Source organism: Callithrix jacchus, chromosome 2, assembly GCF_049354715.1.
Source record: "Callithrix jacchus isolate 240 chromosome 2, calJac240_pri, whole genome shotgun sequence".
NCBI classification, from domain to species: Eukaryota; Metazoa; Chordata; class Mammalia; order Primates; family Cebidae; genus Callithrix; species Callithrix jacchus.
This window is the reverse complement of record NC_133503.1, coordinates 205,582,861-205,597,232: the sequence shown is the minus strand read 5'-3', so window position 1 is coordinate 205,597,232 and position 14,372 is coordinate 205,582,861. Positions and strand designations below refer to the sequence as shown.

Genomic DNA, 14,372 nt, shown 5'->3' with positions numbered 1-14,372 from the left:
CTCGAGCCCGGCGGCTCCCGCCTACCCTCCCGCCGCGCACCCCAGACTCGGCGCCCGCCGGGGACTCCTCCCAGGGCCCGGGTTCGCGGGGCAGAGGCGAAAGCGGCAGCAGCGAAGCCCCGGCCCGGCCCAGTCACGTCCCGCCGTCGGGGTCCCAGGACCGCGGCCTCCTCGGTGCGGGAAGGTCCCGCCCCAGGCCCTGCAGCGCGGGAGGCGAAGGTCCCCAAGTGGGAAACCTGCTCCCTCCATCTTAAACCGAGGCAGCCCCGAACGGCGAGGAACCCGAGGGGCCGCAGAGGGAACTCGGAAAGCCGGGCCTGTGGCGCCCCTCCCTCTCCCGGCCCTGAGCTGCGGGGCGGGCCCTCGTGTCCCCGGGTGAGGGTCGGGGCGCGCGGGCTGCTCCCCGGCTCCTGTCTGGGCCCCGCGCGGGCCTGCTGCCCGCTCCCTGGGAGCGCCCTCGGAGCCGCCTAAAAGGAAGGAAGCCTCGGGCAGCCCCGGGCCTCGCCTCCGCAGGAGCAGCAGAGGGCGAGTCTCGGTCCGGGCTCCCGAGGGGGTGCGGCCGGCGGGGCCTAGAGGAGGAAGAGGAGCTGCAGGAGAGAGAAACAGGTGCCAGGTTCAGGTCCCGGGCGGAGGAGAGAGTCGAGGCCTGCGGAGAGGAGCTGCGGAGAGAGGCGTTAGCGGGGGCCCGGGAGCGTTACATGTGTGTGGACTCGGGCTTGGCGGCGGGGGCCCGCTCCTCGGGGCCGTCGGCCTGCAGGAAGGAGTCCACCGACTTGCTGCTGAGGCGGAAGGGCGTCAGGCGGCGGAATGTGCCGGGAGAGAGGGGGATCTGCGTGCGGGCCCTCTGCGAGGGCACCACCGTCTCCCCGGGAGACAGCCAGGGCGGCACCCTGGCCAGGAGGCTGCGGTCCAGGGCCTCGTCCGGAGAAAACACAGGGTTGTCAATTCCTAGGGGAGAGAGCAGCGGCCGGTCAGCCCCCGGAACCCCACGGCGGCAGGGGAGGCCTCACCCGGGCCGTCACCCGCAGGGTGCCCTGGAAGGTCAGGGTCAGCGGGAAGGTCAGGGTCATCCGCAAGGTCAGGGTCACCCGGGAGGTTAGGGTCAGCAGGAAGGTTGGGGTCACCCGGGAGGTTAGGGTCAGCGGGAAGGTCAGGGTCATCCGCAAGGTCAGGGTCACCCGGGAGGTTAGGGTCACCCGGGAGGTTAGGGTCAGCGGGAAGGTCAGGGTCAGCGGGAAGGTTGGGGTCACCCGGAAGGTTAGGGTCAGCAGGAAGGTTGGGGTCACCCGGAAGGTTAGGGTCAGCAGGAAGGTCGGGGTCAGCGGGAAGGTCAGGGTCACCCGGGAGGTTAGGGTCAGCAGGAAGGTCGGGGTCAGCAAAAGGTCGGGGTCACCCGGGAGGTTGGGGTCAGCAGGAAGGTTAGGGTCACCCGGGAGGTCAGGGTCAGCAGGAAGGTCGGGGTCACCCGGGAGGTTAGGGTCAGCAGGAAGGTTGGGGTCAGCAGGAAGGTTAGGGTCACCCGGGAGGTTAGGGTCAGCAGGAAGGTCGGGGTCAGCAGGAAGGTCGGGGTCACCCGGGAGGTTAGGGTCAGCAGGAAGGTCGGGGTCATCCGGGAGGTTAGGGTCAGCAGGAAGGTTGGGGTCAGCAGGAAGGTCGGGGTCACCCGGGAGGTTAGGGTCAGCAGGAAGGTCGGGGTCACCTGGGAGGTTAGGGTCAGCAGGAAGGTCGGGGTCACCTGGGAGGTTAGGGTCAGCAGGAAGGTTGGGGTCAGCAGGAAGGTTAGGGTCAGCAGGAAGGTCAGGGTCACCCGGAAGTCAGGGTCACCCAGGAGGTTAGGCTCACCCAGAAGGTTAGGGTCAGCGTGAAGGTTGTGGTCACCCAGGGAGTTAGGGTCACGTGCCTTTCAGGTTGCAGGCCCTTGCCCCACATCCATGGCCCCACACACCACAGGCAGCCCCAGTAACACCTCCATTCCCTTGAGACACACCCAGCCCACTCCGGGGACACGAGTTGGTAGAGGGGGCACTCAGTGCCAGGCAGGGCCCTCAAGAACTCACAGGAGTGCCCCCCCACCCCCTGCCAGGTCCCAGTGTCCCTGGTCCAATGACAGAGCTCCCTTCTGGGACAGCAGGGGCCACCCATCCCTTGGCCACGACGTCCTCGCCCTGTCCCCACCTGCAGGAGAGTCGGATGCTGTGTCCTTGGTGACACCGGCCAGGAACTCGATCCCCCCGCTCATCTCATCATAGTTGGGGGGCTCCTCGGTGTCTGAAAGTTCCAAGTCTGGGGGGCATGAGGGAGACAGGCTGGGGTGAGGACTGGGGTCACTGGGGGGCCATCCTCACAGACTGGTCAGCAGTGTCCATCAGTGTTGTGCACTTCGCTGCAGAGGGTTGGGACCCACAGAGAGGAAGGCTGGACCGCAGGGCCAGGGGAGGGACCCAGAGAGGAAGGCTGGACTGCAGGGCTGGGGGAGGGCGAGGAGGGACCCCACTTGTAGGGCAGTGCTGCTGGAGCCCCATCCTGGGTGGGTCTGACTGTGCCTCCCCTGCTTGGGTGGCTGGAGGGGCAGCAGCTGGGAGGGTCCTGAGAGGGGAGGGCGAGGCCTCGGAGGTGGGGCTGTTAGCACACCTTTCTCCTTGATGGTGAAATTCTGCACAGGGATCTCCGTGGGCAGCTTCCCGTTGGGGATGCTGCTGTTTCTCTGTGGAGTGAACGTGAAGCTGCTAACACACCCCAACACAGCCACACTGGCCCTGGCCCCGCTCCCGCTCAGGCCCCGGCCCCCCACGTCTCCTGGTGGCCCACCCTCACCCGCTTCTGGGCACGCTCCCGCTTATACATCTTGGCTGCCTTCTTCTGGTTGAGCCCCAGCTTGGCTGACTTGAAGGACTCCAGGCGCTTCCGCATGGTCCTGTGGAAGATTTCCCGGTCCTGCTTCTCATCCTCAGTGGGCGTGAGCTCGTGCCGGCTGTACAGATGCTTGTACTGCAAGGTCGGGCACGGAGGTCACCGCTGTGCCGAGCATACACTGGACACTCCTGCCCTCCTACTGTAGGGGCTGAGCACAGATCCCCATGGTCCCAGGAGAGGACCAGGAGGCGCCCCCAGCCTGCAGCACCCACCTCCTGCCGAGGCTTGTACAAGTACTGCTGCAGCGTGTGGTGCGTGACCATGTCCTCCGTGTCCCGGATGCTCCGTCGCCGCTGTTGGAGAGACTGCATGTCCAGGCAGACGGCACTGACGTTCTCCCTCCTGTGTGGGGACAGCGCTGAGCCACACGTTGCCTCGGGGCCCCCGGCTTTATGGAAGCCACCTGGCCAGCCCCTTCTCTCCTCAGGGCTCAGGCCGAGTCCCCACGAGGCTTTCCTGGACTCCCATCTGAAGTGGAGCCCCCTCCTCACTGGCCCCCCTCTGAAGCCCTGGGTATGAGATCCGGGGACCCCAGTGTTTGCACACCTGGCAGAGTGGACCTCCCGTGACAACTGGCCATGAGCCGTGGAGCCCAGGGCTAGAGGGGCAGTAGGGGTGGCATGGGGACCAGGACAGCCTGCTTCTGACAGGGCAGACACGTCAGGCTCAGCCCCCAATCCCCTGTACCCCCTCTTTCATCTTGCATCCTGCACTGAGGGAGTCTGGCCAACACCTAACACGAGGGAGTCCTCTCCTGCCGGAGAGGACCCTGGGCCCCACCTTCTGCACCTCTCCCTTCCCCTTCCCCGCCTGCCACCCCAGGCCAGGAGCTGTTGCAGCCCCTCTGTGACTCTCAGCTCCCAGGGCTTCGTTCTTCCCCGGGGAAGAAGCTGTGTGAACGTGGCCACGTACAGGAGGTAGGAGACGGAGGCCTCCACGGTGGATGACCGCGGTGTGAAGTCCACGTTGACCATGTTGTCTGTGCTGGGGGAGCGGATGAAGGCCAGGGACCCCCGGCGCTCTCCCTGTGGTCAGGAGGCAGCCCCGTCAGCGGCTTGAGCAGCCCTAGGCCCCAGACCTGGAGCAGCTGCTGCTGATGTGTGCCCTGGTGGGAAGCGCTGGGAGCTCGGGGCCCAGGAAAGACCTTGAGATAGAGCCTGGGTTCACCCCTCATAGCTGCGGCAGGTGGAGACACCAAGAACAGGAGCTCAGATTTTGAGCCCCCGTCTGTGTCCATCTGAGGCATAGCCAGTCTTCTGCCTGAGCTGGGCAGACGTAACAGTTACGGGAGGACACAGCGGTTTGTGTGTGAAGTGGTGAAGCTGTCTGGGACCTGGGGTGGGTCTGGGGACACTGTCTATACTGCCAAGTCAGAGAGGAGCCCCTGTCCCTGCTGGAGGCCCTGAAACACCTGCCCCCATTTCCCCAAGAAAGGAACCCCATCGGTGCCACGTCCAGAACTGAATCAGGTCAAGGGAATGGAGCAGAGCCCAGTGGGGCATACAAGCTGCAGAGCTGAGTGTCCTCAGAGCCCGCCCGCCTGCCCAGCAGGGTTTGGAGTGAGGCCGTGGGGGAGCATAGGGCGGGATGGGCTTATGGCTGGAATCAGGGTCCCCAGGGTTAGCGAGGCCGGGTGTGGGGAGTGTCAGCTCGCTGTGCCCCGTCCTCGCCAGGTGGGCACCTGTGCTGCCTTGCAGTGGCAGAACCCTCCCAGAAAAGCCTCCAGGGGTGGGAGGTGCCTCTACTCCCACTGCAGACATGGCCCCCACCCTGGGGCCTGTGAGGGTCGTTGGTTCTGAGGATCCTCTGTCTAGGCTTTTGCTTCTAAATCCAGCATCTTCTGTACTTTTGTCCCTTTCCCACTGACTCCATGAAGACAAACCTTTTAAGAGTGAGGGAGCCATGGTGTAACTGAAGCTCTGGGCAGACACAGGGAGGGCTGCAGGGTGGCGGGCGCTGGGAAAGAAAGCAGCTGCCCTGTGTGGGAGCCAGGAGGGCCACTGGGCAGGTGGCACTATGGCCACGCCACCCCAGGTGGGGAGACTCTGGCCTGAGTGACCGGGAGGAGCCCAAGGCTCCCCACACGCAGCTGAACCCAGGGTCAAGGACGGTGGCTGGTGGGGTTGGGGAAGAGGCTTGAGGCCCTGCCTGCTGACCTTGTCACCCATGTGGGGGTGAGGGGAGCCCGCTGCCTCTTCCCACCCTCCAGCCAGGCTCCAGGCCTCCTAGGCCAGGGTATCTCAACTTGCTCTTGCTTGCTGGGCCTGTGGTTTGGGGTATTTTATGGAGCCGGGTCCAGGGGCCCTCCTTCCTGATCTGCACTGGCCCAGGCCCCCGTGCCCTCTGCCAGGAGTCACCTTGCCACTTAGTGTGGCCCTGGCCATGGGTGGTACGTCTGGGGTGAATGGGCCCCAGTGGAGGCAGAATCATTCTGTCTGAATGAATGTTATTTCCAGGGCCCTGCTGGCTCTCTGTGTGAGGTTTTGTCAAGACGGCCCGTTCCCTCTGGCAAGAGCACCAGCCCCAACTGGCTGCTGGACAAGGGCGCCAAAGCTCCATAGGGAGGGCTCTGTCCCTCAGGAGGAGCGGGACCTAAAGGGAGCAGAATCCCTGCAGCTGGGTGCCAAAGCTCCATAGGGAGGGCTCTGTCCCTCAGGAGGAGCGGGACCTAAAGGGAGCAGAATCCCTGCAGCTGTGCCTGTACGTAGGTCCTGCTCCGTACAGTTCCTGCAGCCAGAGCCCCTCTGGGGAGGTCAGGGCAGGCCTGGGAGGCTGAGGCCATTCTGGGCAGGAGCTGGGTGGGGCGCCTGGGGCCTTGTCTCCTGGAGCAGGCAGGGGTGCTGCAGACGCCAAGAGGCCCCGTGGACCAGGAGATGCTGGGGCAGCCTCAGAGCCACAGCCTGCCCATGGCGGGAGACAACCCTGCTGCTGCCCCTCCGTGTGCCTGCATGTGGGCCTGTGGGTACTCGTGTACATGAGGGCATGTGTGTATGGGCCTGTGGGCATGTATGTGCATGTGAGCATGTGCGTGTGTGGGCACGTGTGTGTGGGCATGTGTGGGGGGAGCCCTATATGTGTGTGTAGGACTATGGGTGTGTATGTGCCTGTGCGTGCATGTGGGCCTGTGGGCACGTGTGTTTGGGGGCCTGTGGGCGCATGTGTGCCTGTGGGCATGTGTGTGGGACACATGTATGTGGACCTGTGGGCACATGCATGCTGTGGGCGTGTGGAGGGGGCCTTTGGGTGCATGTGGGCACATGTGTGTGTGGGCCTGTGTGCGGGTATGTGGCACGTGTGTGTGTGAAGGGTGTGTTGGTGTGGGTGTGTGTGCATGTGGGTCTGTGGGCATGTGTGTGTGTATGGGTATGTGCATGAACGTGGGCATACAGGCATGTGTGCGTGTGGGCCTGTGGATGTGTGCCTGGGTATGTGTGGGCCTATGGGCACCTGTGTGGGTATGTGTGGGCCTGTGGGCACATGTGGGCATGTGTGTGGGGCCTTTGGGCATGTATGTGCATGTGTGCCTGTGAGCACCTGTATGAGTGTGGGCCTGTGGGCACGTGTATGGGTGTGGGTTTTTGTGTGTGGGCATGTGTTTGTGTCTGTGTATGTGGGCATATGTGTGTGGGGGGCACGTGTGTGCATGTTTGTGGGCCTGTGGGCGAGTGCATGCGTGCATGTGGATGTTTGGGTGTGGGCATGTTTGCGTGTGTGTGCGTGCCTGTAAGCATCTGTGTGTGTGGGCACCTGTGGGTGTGTACATGTGTGTTGGTGCATGGACATGTGTGTGCATGTGGGCCTGTGGGCACATGTGTACATGTGTGTTCGTGTGTGCTTTTGGGCATGTGTTTGCATGTGGGTGTGTGCTTGGGTGTGCCCAGGTATGTCGGAGCAGGTCCTATAACAGCCTGCCAGCTTCCTGTCCACTTCCATCTCCGGGGAAACTGCAAAAGCGCAGAGTTTGAGGATCTGGCCTCAGCTCTCAGCCCAGCAGCACCACGGTCAACAGGGCTCTGTGACATGGTTTACCCCTTGTGAGAGCCAGCTGGGATTTCCAAGGCATCAGAAGGCCCAGGATCCTCCTGTGAACTTTTGGGGTGGGCCTGGCCTTGGGATCAGGTGCAGGGGCCTCTCCTCACTGCCCCTGTGGTGCCCACAGCTAGTGTCTGAGCCTGCTTCAGCCCCCACCCGACAGAGGGAGTGGGTGGCTCTGGGACCTCGGCCACGTAGCTGATGGCGTCCTTCAGGTTCAGCTCGTGGAAGACATTCAGGATCTGGTCTCGAGACTTCTGGGCTGACCGTCTCATGAGGACCCGGCTGAGGAACTTCCTGTCGAAGTGGGACCACCTGCAGGGACAGACCCCATAGTCTGAGCCTCAGGCCACAGGAGCCCTGGAACCTGCAGGAACAGACCTCACGGCGTGAGCCTCGGGCCGCAGGAGCCCTGGAGCCTGCAGGGACAGACCTCACAGCATGAGCCTCAGGCCACAGGCACCCTGGAGCCTGCCAGACGGCCTTTTTCTTCCCTGAATTTTATTTGGTGTAAGGACCCTGCAGGTGCAGTTAAAAGGAGAGCAGCCCCGCCAGGCACCCAGGCTGTTCCGCTGCTCTTCTGCCTGTCCTGTTTGATGGAGGCCATTAGAAGGCACGTGAAACTAGATTCCACTTTCCAGCAGCCACTGCCTCCAGAGGGGGGCTCAGGACAGGGTGGGCATCAGGCCGGGTTGGGCAAGGGGTCTCCGGCCACATGGGGGAACATTTCAGTTTGACAGGAGGAAAGGCAGGGGTGGGCAGACGCCCTGAGGTTTTCAACCTGCCAGAGTCAAGCTGATCAGAGTGAGGTTTTTTAGCCTAACAGTGTTCACTGGTTATCCAAGGCAGAAGGGACAGTGGCCCGGCTGGACTTAGAGGAAACTCTGGGGCACAAAGAGGTGAAGCCTGTCACTCCTAGACATGGGCGCAGCTGCCAGACCTGGCCCCTGGGGCAGAGGTGGGCCCTGGCGAGCTTCAGTGCTCACCCCGGATGGCCCCTGGGAGGCCAGGGAGTTGGGGACTGGGTACCTGAAGCAGAGTCGCTGTGGCCACGGAGAACCACAGCTGTGCTTTATGAAGCCACGTGGCCACACCATGTGGATGCTTCCACCCCCACCAAACACAGATCGTTTGGAAAACAGGAACCAAGGGCAACTTGTGCTGCATACTGGGTTTATTATGATTTTAAATGTCAAATGTGTTTTATAATAAAACAGGTGATTTCAGCTTAATGGACAAAATCTTTTTTTATTTTGAGACAGAGTCTCTCTCTGTCGCCCAGGCTGGAGGGCACAGGCATGATCTCGGCTCACCACAGCCTCCACCTCCTGGGTTCAAGTGACTCTCATGCCTCAACCTCTTGAGTAGCTGGGATTACTGGCACCTACCACCACCCCTGGCTAATTTTTGTAATTTTAGTAGAGACAGGGTTTCGCTATGCTGGCCAGGCTGGTCTCAAACTCCTGACCTGAAGTGAGCTGCCTGCCTGGGCCTCCAAAAGTACTGGGACTACAGGTGTGAGCCCCACTAGACAAAATCATTTTAAACGTTGACTGATATGAATACACCCTGTTTATGATATGGAGGAAATAATCTGTTTTCCCTGTTTTCAATTCTTACATAGCAATTTGGAATTAATTGGCCCACATGAGAGGCTGTCTCTATTCCCAGGAGCAAAGGGCATGCGGCTCCCTTTCGGTAGCACCTGTGTGTCTGGGGGCACACCTGGCACCTGGCCTCATGGGGCACCGGAGCCAGCCTGGACACAGACAGTTACGCACGTGGCTTCCGGATCTTTCAAGCGGAGGATGTTTCTGGAAGCCGGGCTGTGCTGTGTGGCACAGCTGGGGCAGCCCCAGCCACTTACTTGTCTCTGAGATAATTGTGCCCGATCTGTCCAGATATGTCCTCGATGGCTGAGAGGATGTGGTCAAAAGCCTTTCAAGGGAAGAAAGACGTGAACATCTTGGGGCAGCCAACGGGGGAACACGTGACATTCCTCTTCCCTCCCAGGCCCAGACGAAGCCTCCCCTCCCCTCCCGGCCCAGCCCCGAGGAACACTCAGACTCCCCACTCACTCCCCCAGCCCCAAGGAACACTCAGCGCCCTCCCCCACTCACCCCCCCCAGCCCCAAGGAACACTCAGCGCCCTCCCCCAGGCCCTGGACGTACGCGGCCGTGCAGCTTCTCATTGAGCCGGGGTTCACGGTGCTCACTCCTCTTCACCTTCAGCCACTGCACCAGGGGCTTGATGGTCAGGCCCTGGAGGACCGGGTCTCGTGACCCTGGTGCCAGGCAGCCCCCCACTTCCCGCTGGTCCCACCGTGTGCACTGCACAGAGCTGCTTGCCCTGGGGCCCGCGGAAGACATCCCCCCTCTCCTGGAGCCTGGCCACCTGCAGCCCTGCTCTGTGGCGGAGGAAGCGGCACCGGCCTCATCCACCAGCAAAGGCTCAGGAAGAATATTTTTAGGACAATTATGCTTCCTCCCTAGTGGGGCCACATGAAAACCTCCAAACAGCTCCTAGTTACTAAAATTATAAAATCCAATTAGGATCTGGAGCCTGGAAACACTCATCCGCCTCTCGCAGGTGGGGCAGAGACCCCAGGGTAGGCGGGGCTGGGCCTCACCTGGAAGATGACGGTGAAGAAGACGACGATGATGGTGGTGCTGACGAACAGGTTCTTCTCCTTGACCTTCTCTCCATCCAGAAGCACGACTAGTGCAAAGGCCACGGCCCCACGCAGGCCCCCGTAGGACAGGACCACCTGGTCGATGGGCTCCAGCTGCACCATGCGGTAGCGGTTCAGGAGCCATGTCTGCAGGACCACACCTGTGGACGGGGTGGGCACTCAGCTCCCCAGCCACCCGCCTGCCCTGCAGGGCCTTGGTGGGCAAGCACATGCTGACAGAGAACAGCGACACCTGGATATGGTGTCCCCAGGCCCACGTCCCACCGTCCACGGAGCCACACATGGCCTGGTGTCTCCCCACATGCTCCATGCATCACACACGCAGGTGCCAGGGGATGGGGCTGGGTGGGGGTGGGGTCTTCTTATCTCCTGGTCTATCTCCCATCCCACTGACCCTGTCCTAGGCATGTCCTGGGTGAGTCAGCAGGAAACCGAGTAAGCTCCCTTGGGGTCCCAGAGCCTTCTGCCCCAAGGCTGCCACCATTGGGTCCCCTCCTCTGCCTCACACGGAGCTGCACCTCCATCTCCATGGGCGCAGTAGAAAGCCTGCACCTTCCCAGGGATGGGGCCGGCCCATCGCAGCCTCACATCCACAGCCCAGCCCCGCCTCACCGATGGCCCGGTACACGGAGATGAAGACCAGTGTCAGGAGCACAAAGGCCGTGTTCCAGGTCCAGATGAACGGGTTCACGGCCGAGATGCCCAGGAACATGAAGATGATGGTCTCAGCGCCGCTGGCCAGCATCTTCATGGTGTAGCGCACGGTGGTGGCCGACTGCTCCGAGATGTTGGCCTTTACATACTTCTGACAGCAGATGCCGCAGAAGGTGATCCTACGGACAGACATAGACAGACATAGACACGTGGCCTAGTGCCCGAGGCCCCCAAGTCACCCACCCCCCACGGCCTGGCACCTGCAGGCACAGAGTCACAGTCGTGCAGTTACGGGGCCTCTCCCTCCCGAGCCAGGCTGGGCCACCAGGGTTCCTGCCCACAGCCCTGCAGGGTCACAGGCGGCCGTCACCTTTGGTTGGGTACGGGGCACCAGGGCGGCCACCAGGGTGCAACGAAGGGTTCTGGAGCCCCTTGCCCCTCAGCGGCTCACAGACGATTCAGTGAAAACACAAACTCCTTATGATAACATTTGAATAAATTCTTAGCCCCACACTGAATTCCCACCAGCCTGGGAGCACCAGCAGAGTGAAGCAGGCGATGGGGCAGCGGGCTGGGCAGGCCTTCCATGTCCCCTTTCGGGGCTCACAGGGAACTTGTGGGTGACGTAGAGCCCAGGGGTCCTGCCACACACAGCCCCGTGCCCACACAGCTAGCACTGTCCTTGTGAGTTGGGGCCCGGGAGGGCATGGAGAAGCTCAGTGTGCGGGAAGGACTCACGCCAGGATGGCCGACAGTGACAGCATCTCGGACGTCAGGTAGGACAGGTAGGAGATGACGAACACGAAGCCGGGCTCGATGATGCGCACGTGCTTGGTGAAGCGTGTCACCAGTGACAGCAGGAAGGCGAAGATCACCCCCACCAGCGTGCCCCCCAGGCTCACCACGAAGAAGGACACTGGGGAGAGGACGCCCTTTGTGTCTGTGCTGCCTTCCGGGCCCTTCCTCGCCAGAGGCTGCCTGGTGACCCCCGAGGAGGTGCCGGAAGCCCAGGAAACAAGGAGGGGGGATTCCTCGCTCTCTTGGCTCGGCGGTGAGGCGGGGCTGGTCTCAGCACTAGCCTTGGTTCAGCAAGGGAAGAGGACCTTCCCAAGACCCCAGGAGCCTGACCCAGGCACTGTCCGGCCGTCTCTCGGGGAGACCTGGCGGCTCTCGTCCCTGCTCTGGGAAATGCCTAGGAGCCCCAGTCCCTTGTCAACTCCTGTGTGAATCGCTCTGGAAGGGGACGTGGACAGAAGGGCTCAGTGCAGCAGCTTTGAGTGAAAAGCTTTTTCCTGCATGGGCTGCCGGCCAGGTGTGGAGAGAGGATGGTCGGCCCCCAAGGAGACGTGGCCGCCCACCCTCCTTGACCCACAGCTACAAACCTATGCCTTTCACGCAGTCCACACCAGTCACATTGTCACCCCCCAGTGACACGAAAGATTCAAACACATTGTACAGGACCTGCATGGACAGAGACGAGAAGGGCATTCAGGCCCTTGGTCAGCACCGCCCCCTCCCCGGGGCCCAGGCCTCTCCTGACTTGGCCCGAGTGTGGAGCCCACGGGAACCGAGGCCACCAGAAGGAAAATAATCACTGAGCGACGGCAGCTGAAGGGGGAAGGCCAGAGACCAGTGGTCTGGGGGACACCAGGGGCAAAGAACGTTCTGGAGGGAACTAGAAGCTTCAGGAGCAAAGCTGGCCTCTTCTTACCCTTGGCAGAACAGGGGCAGCGGCAGAGCTCTCCCGCCATTGGAATTCTGAGTCTCATTTACCGAGACAAACCCAGGGTTTTAGCAATCTCCCTACTGCGCTGGCTCCAGATTGTGAGGCCGAGCCACATAATCCAAGCCACACAATCTGAGCCACACAATCCGAGCCACACAATCCGAGTCACAGAATCCGAGCCACAAAGACTGACCCCCACGGTCTTTGCGTGTTTTTAAATCTTAGCCCACAGGACCCTGACATAAAATGCGGGGAAAGCTTGTCCACGCCCTGCGCTCCACGTCGAGCGAAGCTGCAATGTGGTGGGACCTACTGAGGGCTGTGCTGGGTGGGCCAAGGTCCCTGGGGAGAACCTGGCTCTGGTCAAGGTGGGAGAGGACCCCCCCTGGGGCAGGTGCGTGAGTTGTGTTTGTGAATGCAGGCTGGGTTAGGGGACCTGAGAAGGTCCTGGGGTCTCTCGGAGACTTTTCAGAGCTGGGTTTTTTAATGAAAATCTAGCTGGGAGGGAAGACAACCTCTTGGGGAGCTCTGGCTTCTATGGGGGCGTGGGAGCTGCAGGGCTGTGGTTACACGGGGCTGTCACTGTATTTCTGATTAAGTCTCATTTCTCAGATTCCCTGAGAATATCTCATTTGCTATGGAAAGAAAAGAAATCTGGTGTGCTACACGCATAGGACATTCCTGAACCCTAAGGAAACATGAGAAGTAGACGGGGTCCTTTGAGAAGCCACAGGCACTGTCAGAGGGGAGAGGAAACGGACCCCACCATTCTGGCTACATGTGCAAGGTCCTCAGGGCTGGGGGAGGATGGCCAGGGCAGCACAGGGACCGGGGCAGCATCAGGGGCAGGGGGCGGCCTGGAGACCGGGCCCAGGGCTGGTCTCACTGATGTTCCTGAGAGGGTTGCCCCATGACTTAGTTCCCGGAGGCAGCCGCCCCATCTGGGGATCACCTTTGAAACATCACGACTGCTGCTGTGAAGTGGCAGTCCTGCTTCTCGGGGTTCGTGACTCTTCACCTGGCCTTACTTAGCGCTGATGTGGCCTCTGGGCCTCCATGGGGGCCCCCATCCAACCCTGACCCCCCGCAGAGCCCTGCAAGCTGCCGGAACCATCTCCTGGAGAGAAATCCACACAATGCCTGTGGCCTGCTGTCAGCACCAGCTCCATTCCCCTTCCTTCACTCCTTTTATGTGCAAAATTGTGCCCCCAAATTCCCATGTTAAAGTACCAGCCCCCAGGACCTCAGCATGTGAGTATGTGTGGGGGGGCAGAGTATTTAAAGAGGGCGCACAGCACAGTGAGGTCACCAGCATGGACCCTGATCCCATGGGACCCGTGTCCCTGTAGGGGGAGGAGATTAGAGCACATTCACCTAGGGACAACCACGTGAGGACAGGGAAGGCACCATCTGTAAGCCCAGAACAGGGGTCCCGCAGGAATCCACCCCACTGACACCGTGATCAGAACGGCGTTCAAGGCACTGGACCTGCGGCACTTCGTCACGGCGGCCCCGGCAGGTTACAGGGTTCCTGTGGGATTTTGTTGCTGGCTTATTCATGTGTGTATTTATGTTTTTGAGATGGAGTCTCACTCCTGTCCTCCATACAGGCTGGAGTACAGTGGCAAAATCTGCACTCGCTGCAGCCTCTACCTCCCAGGTTCAGGTGAGTCTCCTGTCTCAGCCTCCCAAGTAGCTGAGATTACAGGTGCACCCACCACACTCAGCTAGTTTTTGTATTTTTACTAAAGACAGAGTTTCACCATGTTGGCCAGGCTGGTCTCACACTGCTGACCTCAGGTGATCCACCTGCCTCGGCGGCCCCAAGTGTTGGGATTACAGGCGTGACCCACCGTGCCTGGTCACTCATGTATTTTTTAGGAACTCAGGAATGGGTGGTAGCAACTGTGGGTCTAAAGTCACAGATCCCTGCTCCGGAGTCCGGGAGGGTGGGATTTTCACAGCGCCATCGTTAACCCTGAAGGTGTGGATGGGCGGACCAGGCCTAAGAAAGCCTCGTGAAAGCCGCCCATGGTTCTGAGCTGGGAAGAGGGAGGTGAAGGGACGGGACACCCGGGAGGGGAGTGTGGGGACAGGGTTTCAAGCCCTCCTTTGCCGACGGACTGATGGGGGCAAGATGGGGCCCAGGCCTGCACGGCGTGGCTGCTCTGGAGCCTCAGTTCTGTGGCTTACCACGGTGACTGCATCGTTCAGCAGGGACTCCCCAAAGACGATGATGAACAGGACCTCGTTGACATGGACCTCCTCAAACACGGCCAGGACGGCCACCGGGTCCACGGCGGCAATGAGGCTGCCGAACAGGAGGAAGTCCAGCAGCCCGATCTGCAGGTCAC

At 61.4% G+C, this 14,372-nt stretch overlaps 1 protein-coding gene across 1 annotated transcript in view; it reads right to left on the bottom strand.

The window, feature by feature from the left end:
• Nucleotides 1–346: 346 nt before the first annotated feature.
• The window catches only part of SLC9A3 (solute carrier family 9 member A3), a 58,311-nt gene continuing 44,285 nt past the window's right edge, over nucleotides 347–14,372 (bottom strand). The window contains exons 3-16 of the mRNA XM_035291864.3: nucleotides 14,212–14,372; nucleotides 11,675–11,753; nucleotides 11,031–11,208; nucleotides 10,251–10,471; nucleotides 9,576–9,778; nucleotides 9,118–9,207; nucleotides 8,813–8,883; nucleotides 7,131–7,260; nucleotides 3,826–3,938; nucleotides 3,126–3,255; nucleotides 2,815–2,988; nucleotides 2,632–2,704; nucleotides 2,176–2,283; nucleotides 347–948 (exon numbers count right to left, since the gene is read on the bottom strand). Coding sequence (XP_035147755.1) covers nucleotides 695–948; nucleotides 2,176–2,283; nucleotides 2,632–2,704; nucleotides 2,815–2,988; nucleotides 3,126–3,255; nucleotides 3,826–3,938; nucleotides 7,131–7,260; nucleotides 8,813–8,883; nucleotides 9,118–9,207; nucleotides 9,576–9,778; nucleotides 10,251–10,471; nucleotides 11,031–11,208; nucleotides 11,675–11,753; nucleotides 14,212–14,372 — 1,985 coding nt within the window. The 3' untranslated portion in view covers nucleotides 347–694. The remainder of the gene's footprint in view (nucleotides 949–2,175; nucleotides 2,284–2,631; nucleotides 2,705–2,814; nucleotides 2,989–3,125; nucleotides 3,256–3,825; nucleotides 3,939–7,130; nucleotides 7,261–8,812; nucleotides 8,884–9,117; nucleotides 9,208–9,575; nucleotides 9,779–10,250; nucleotides 10,472–11,030; nucleotides 11,209–11,674; nucleotides 11,754–14,211) is intronic.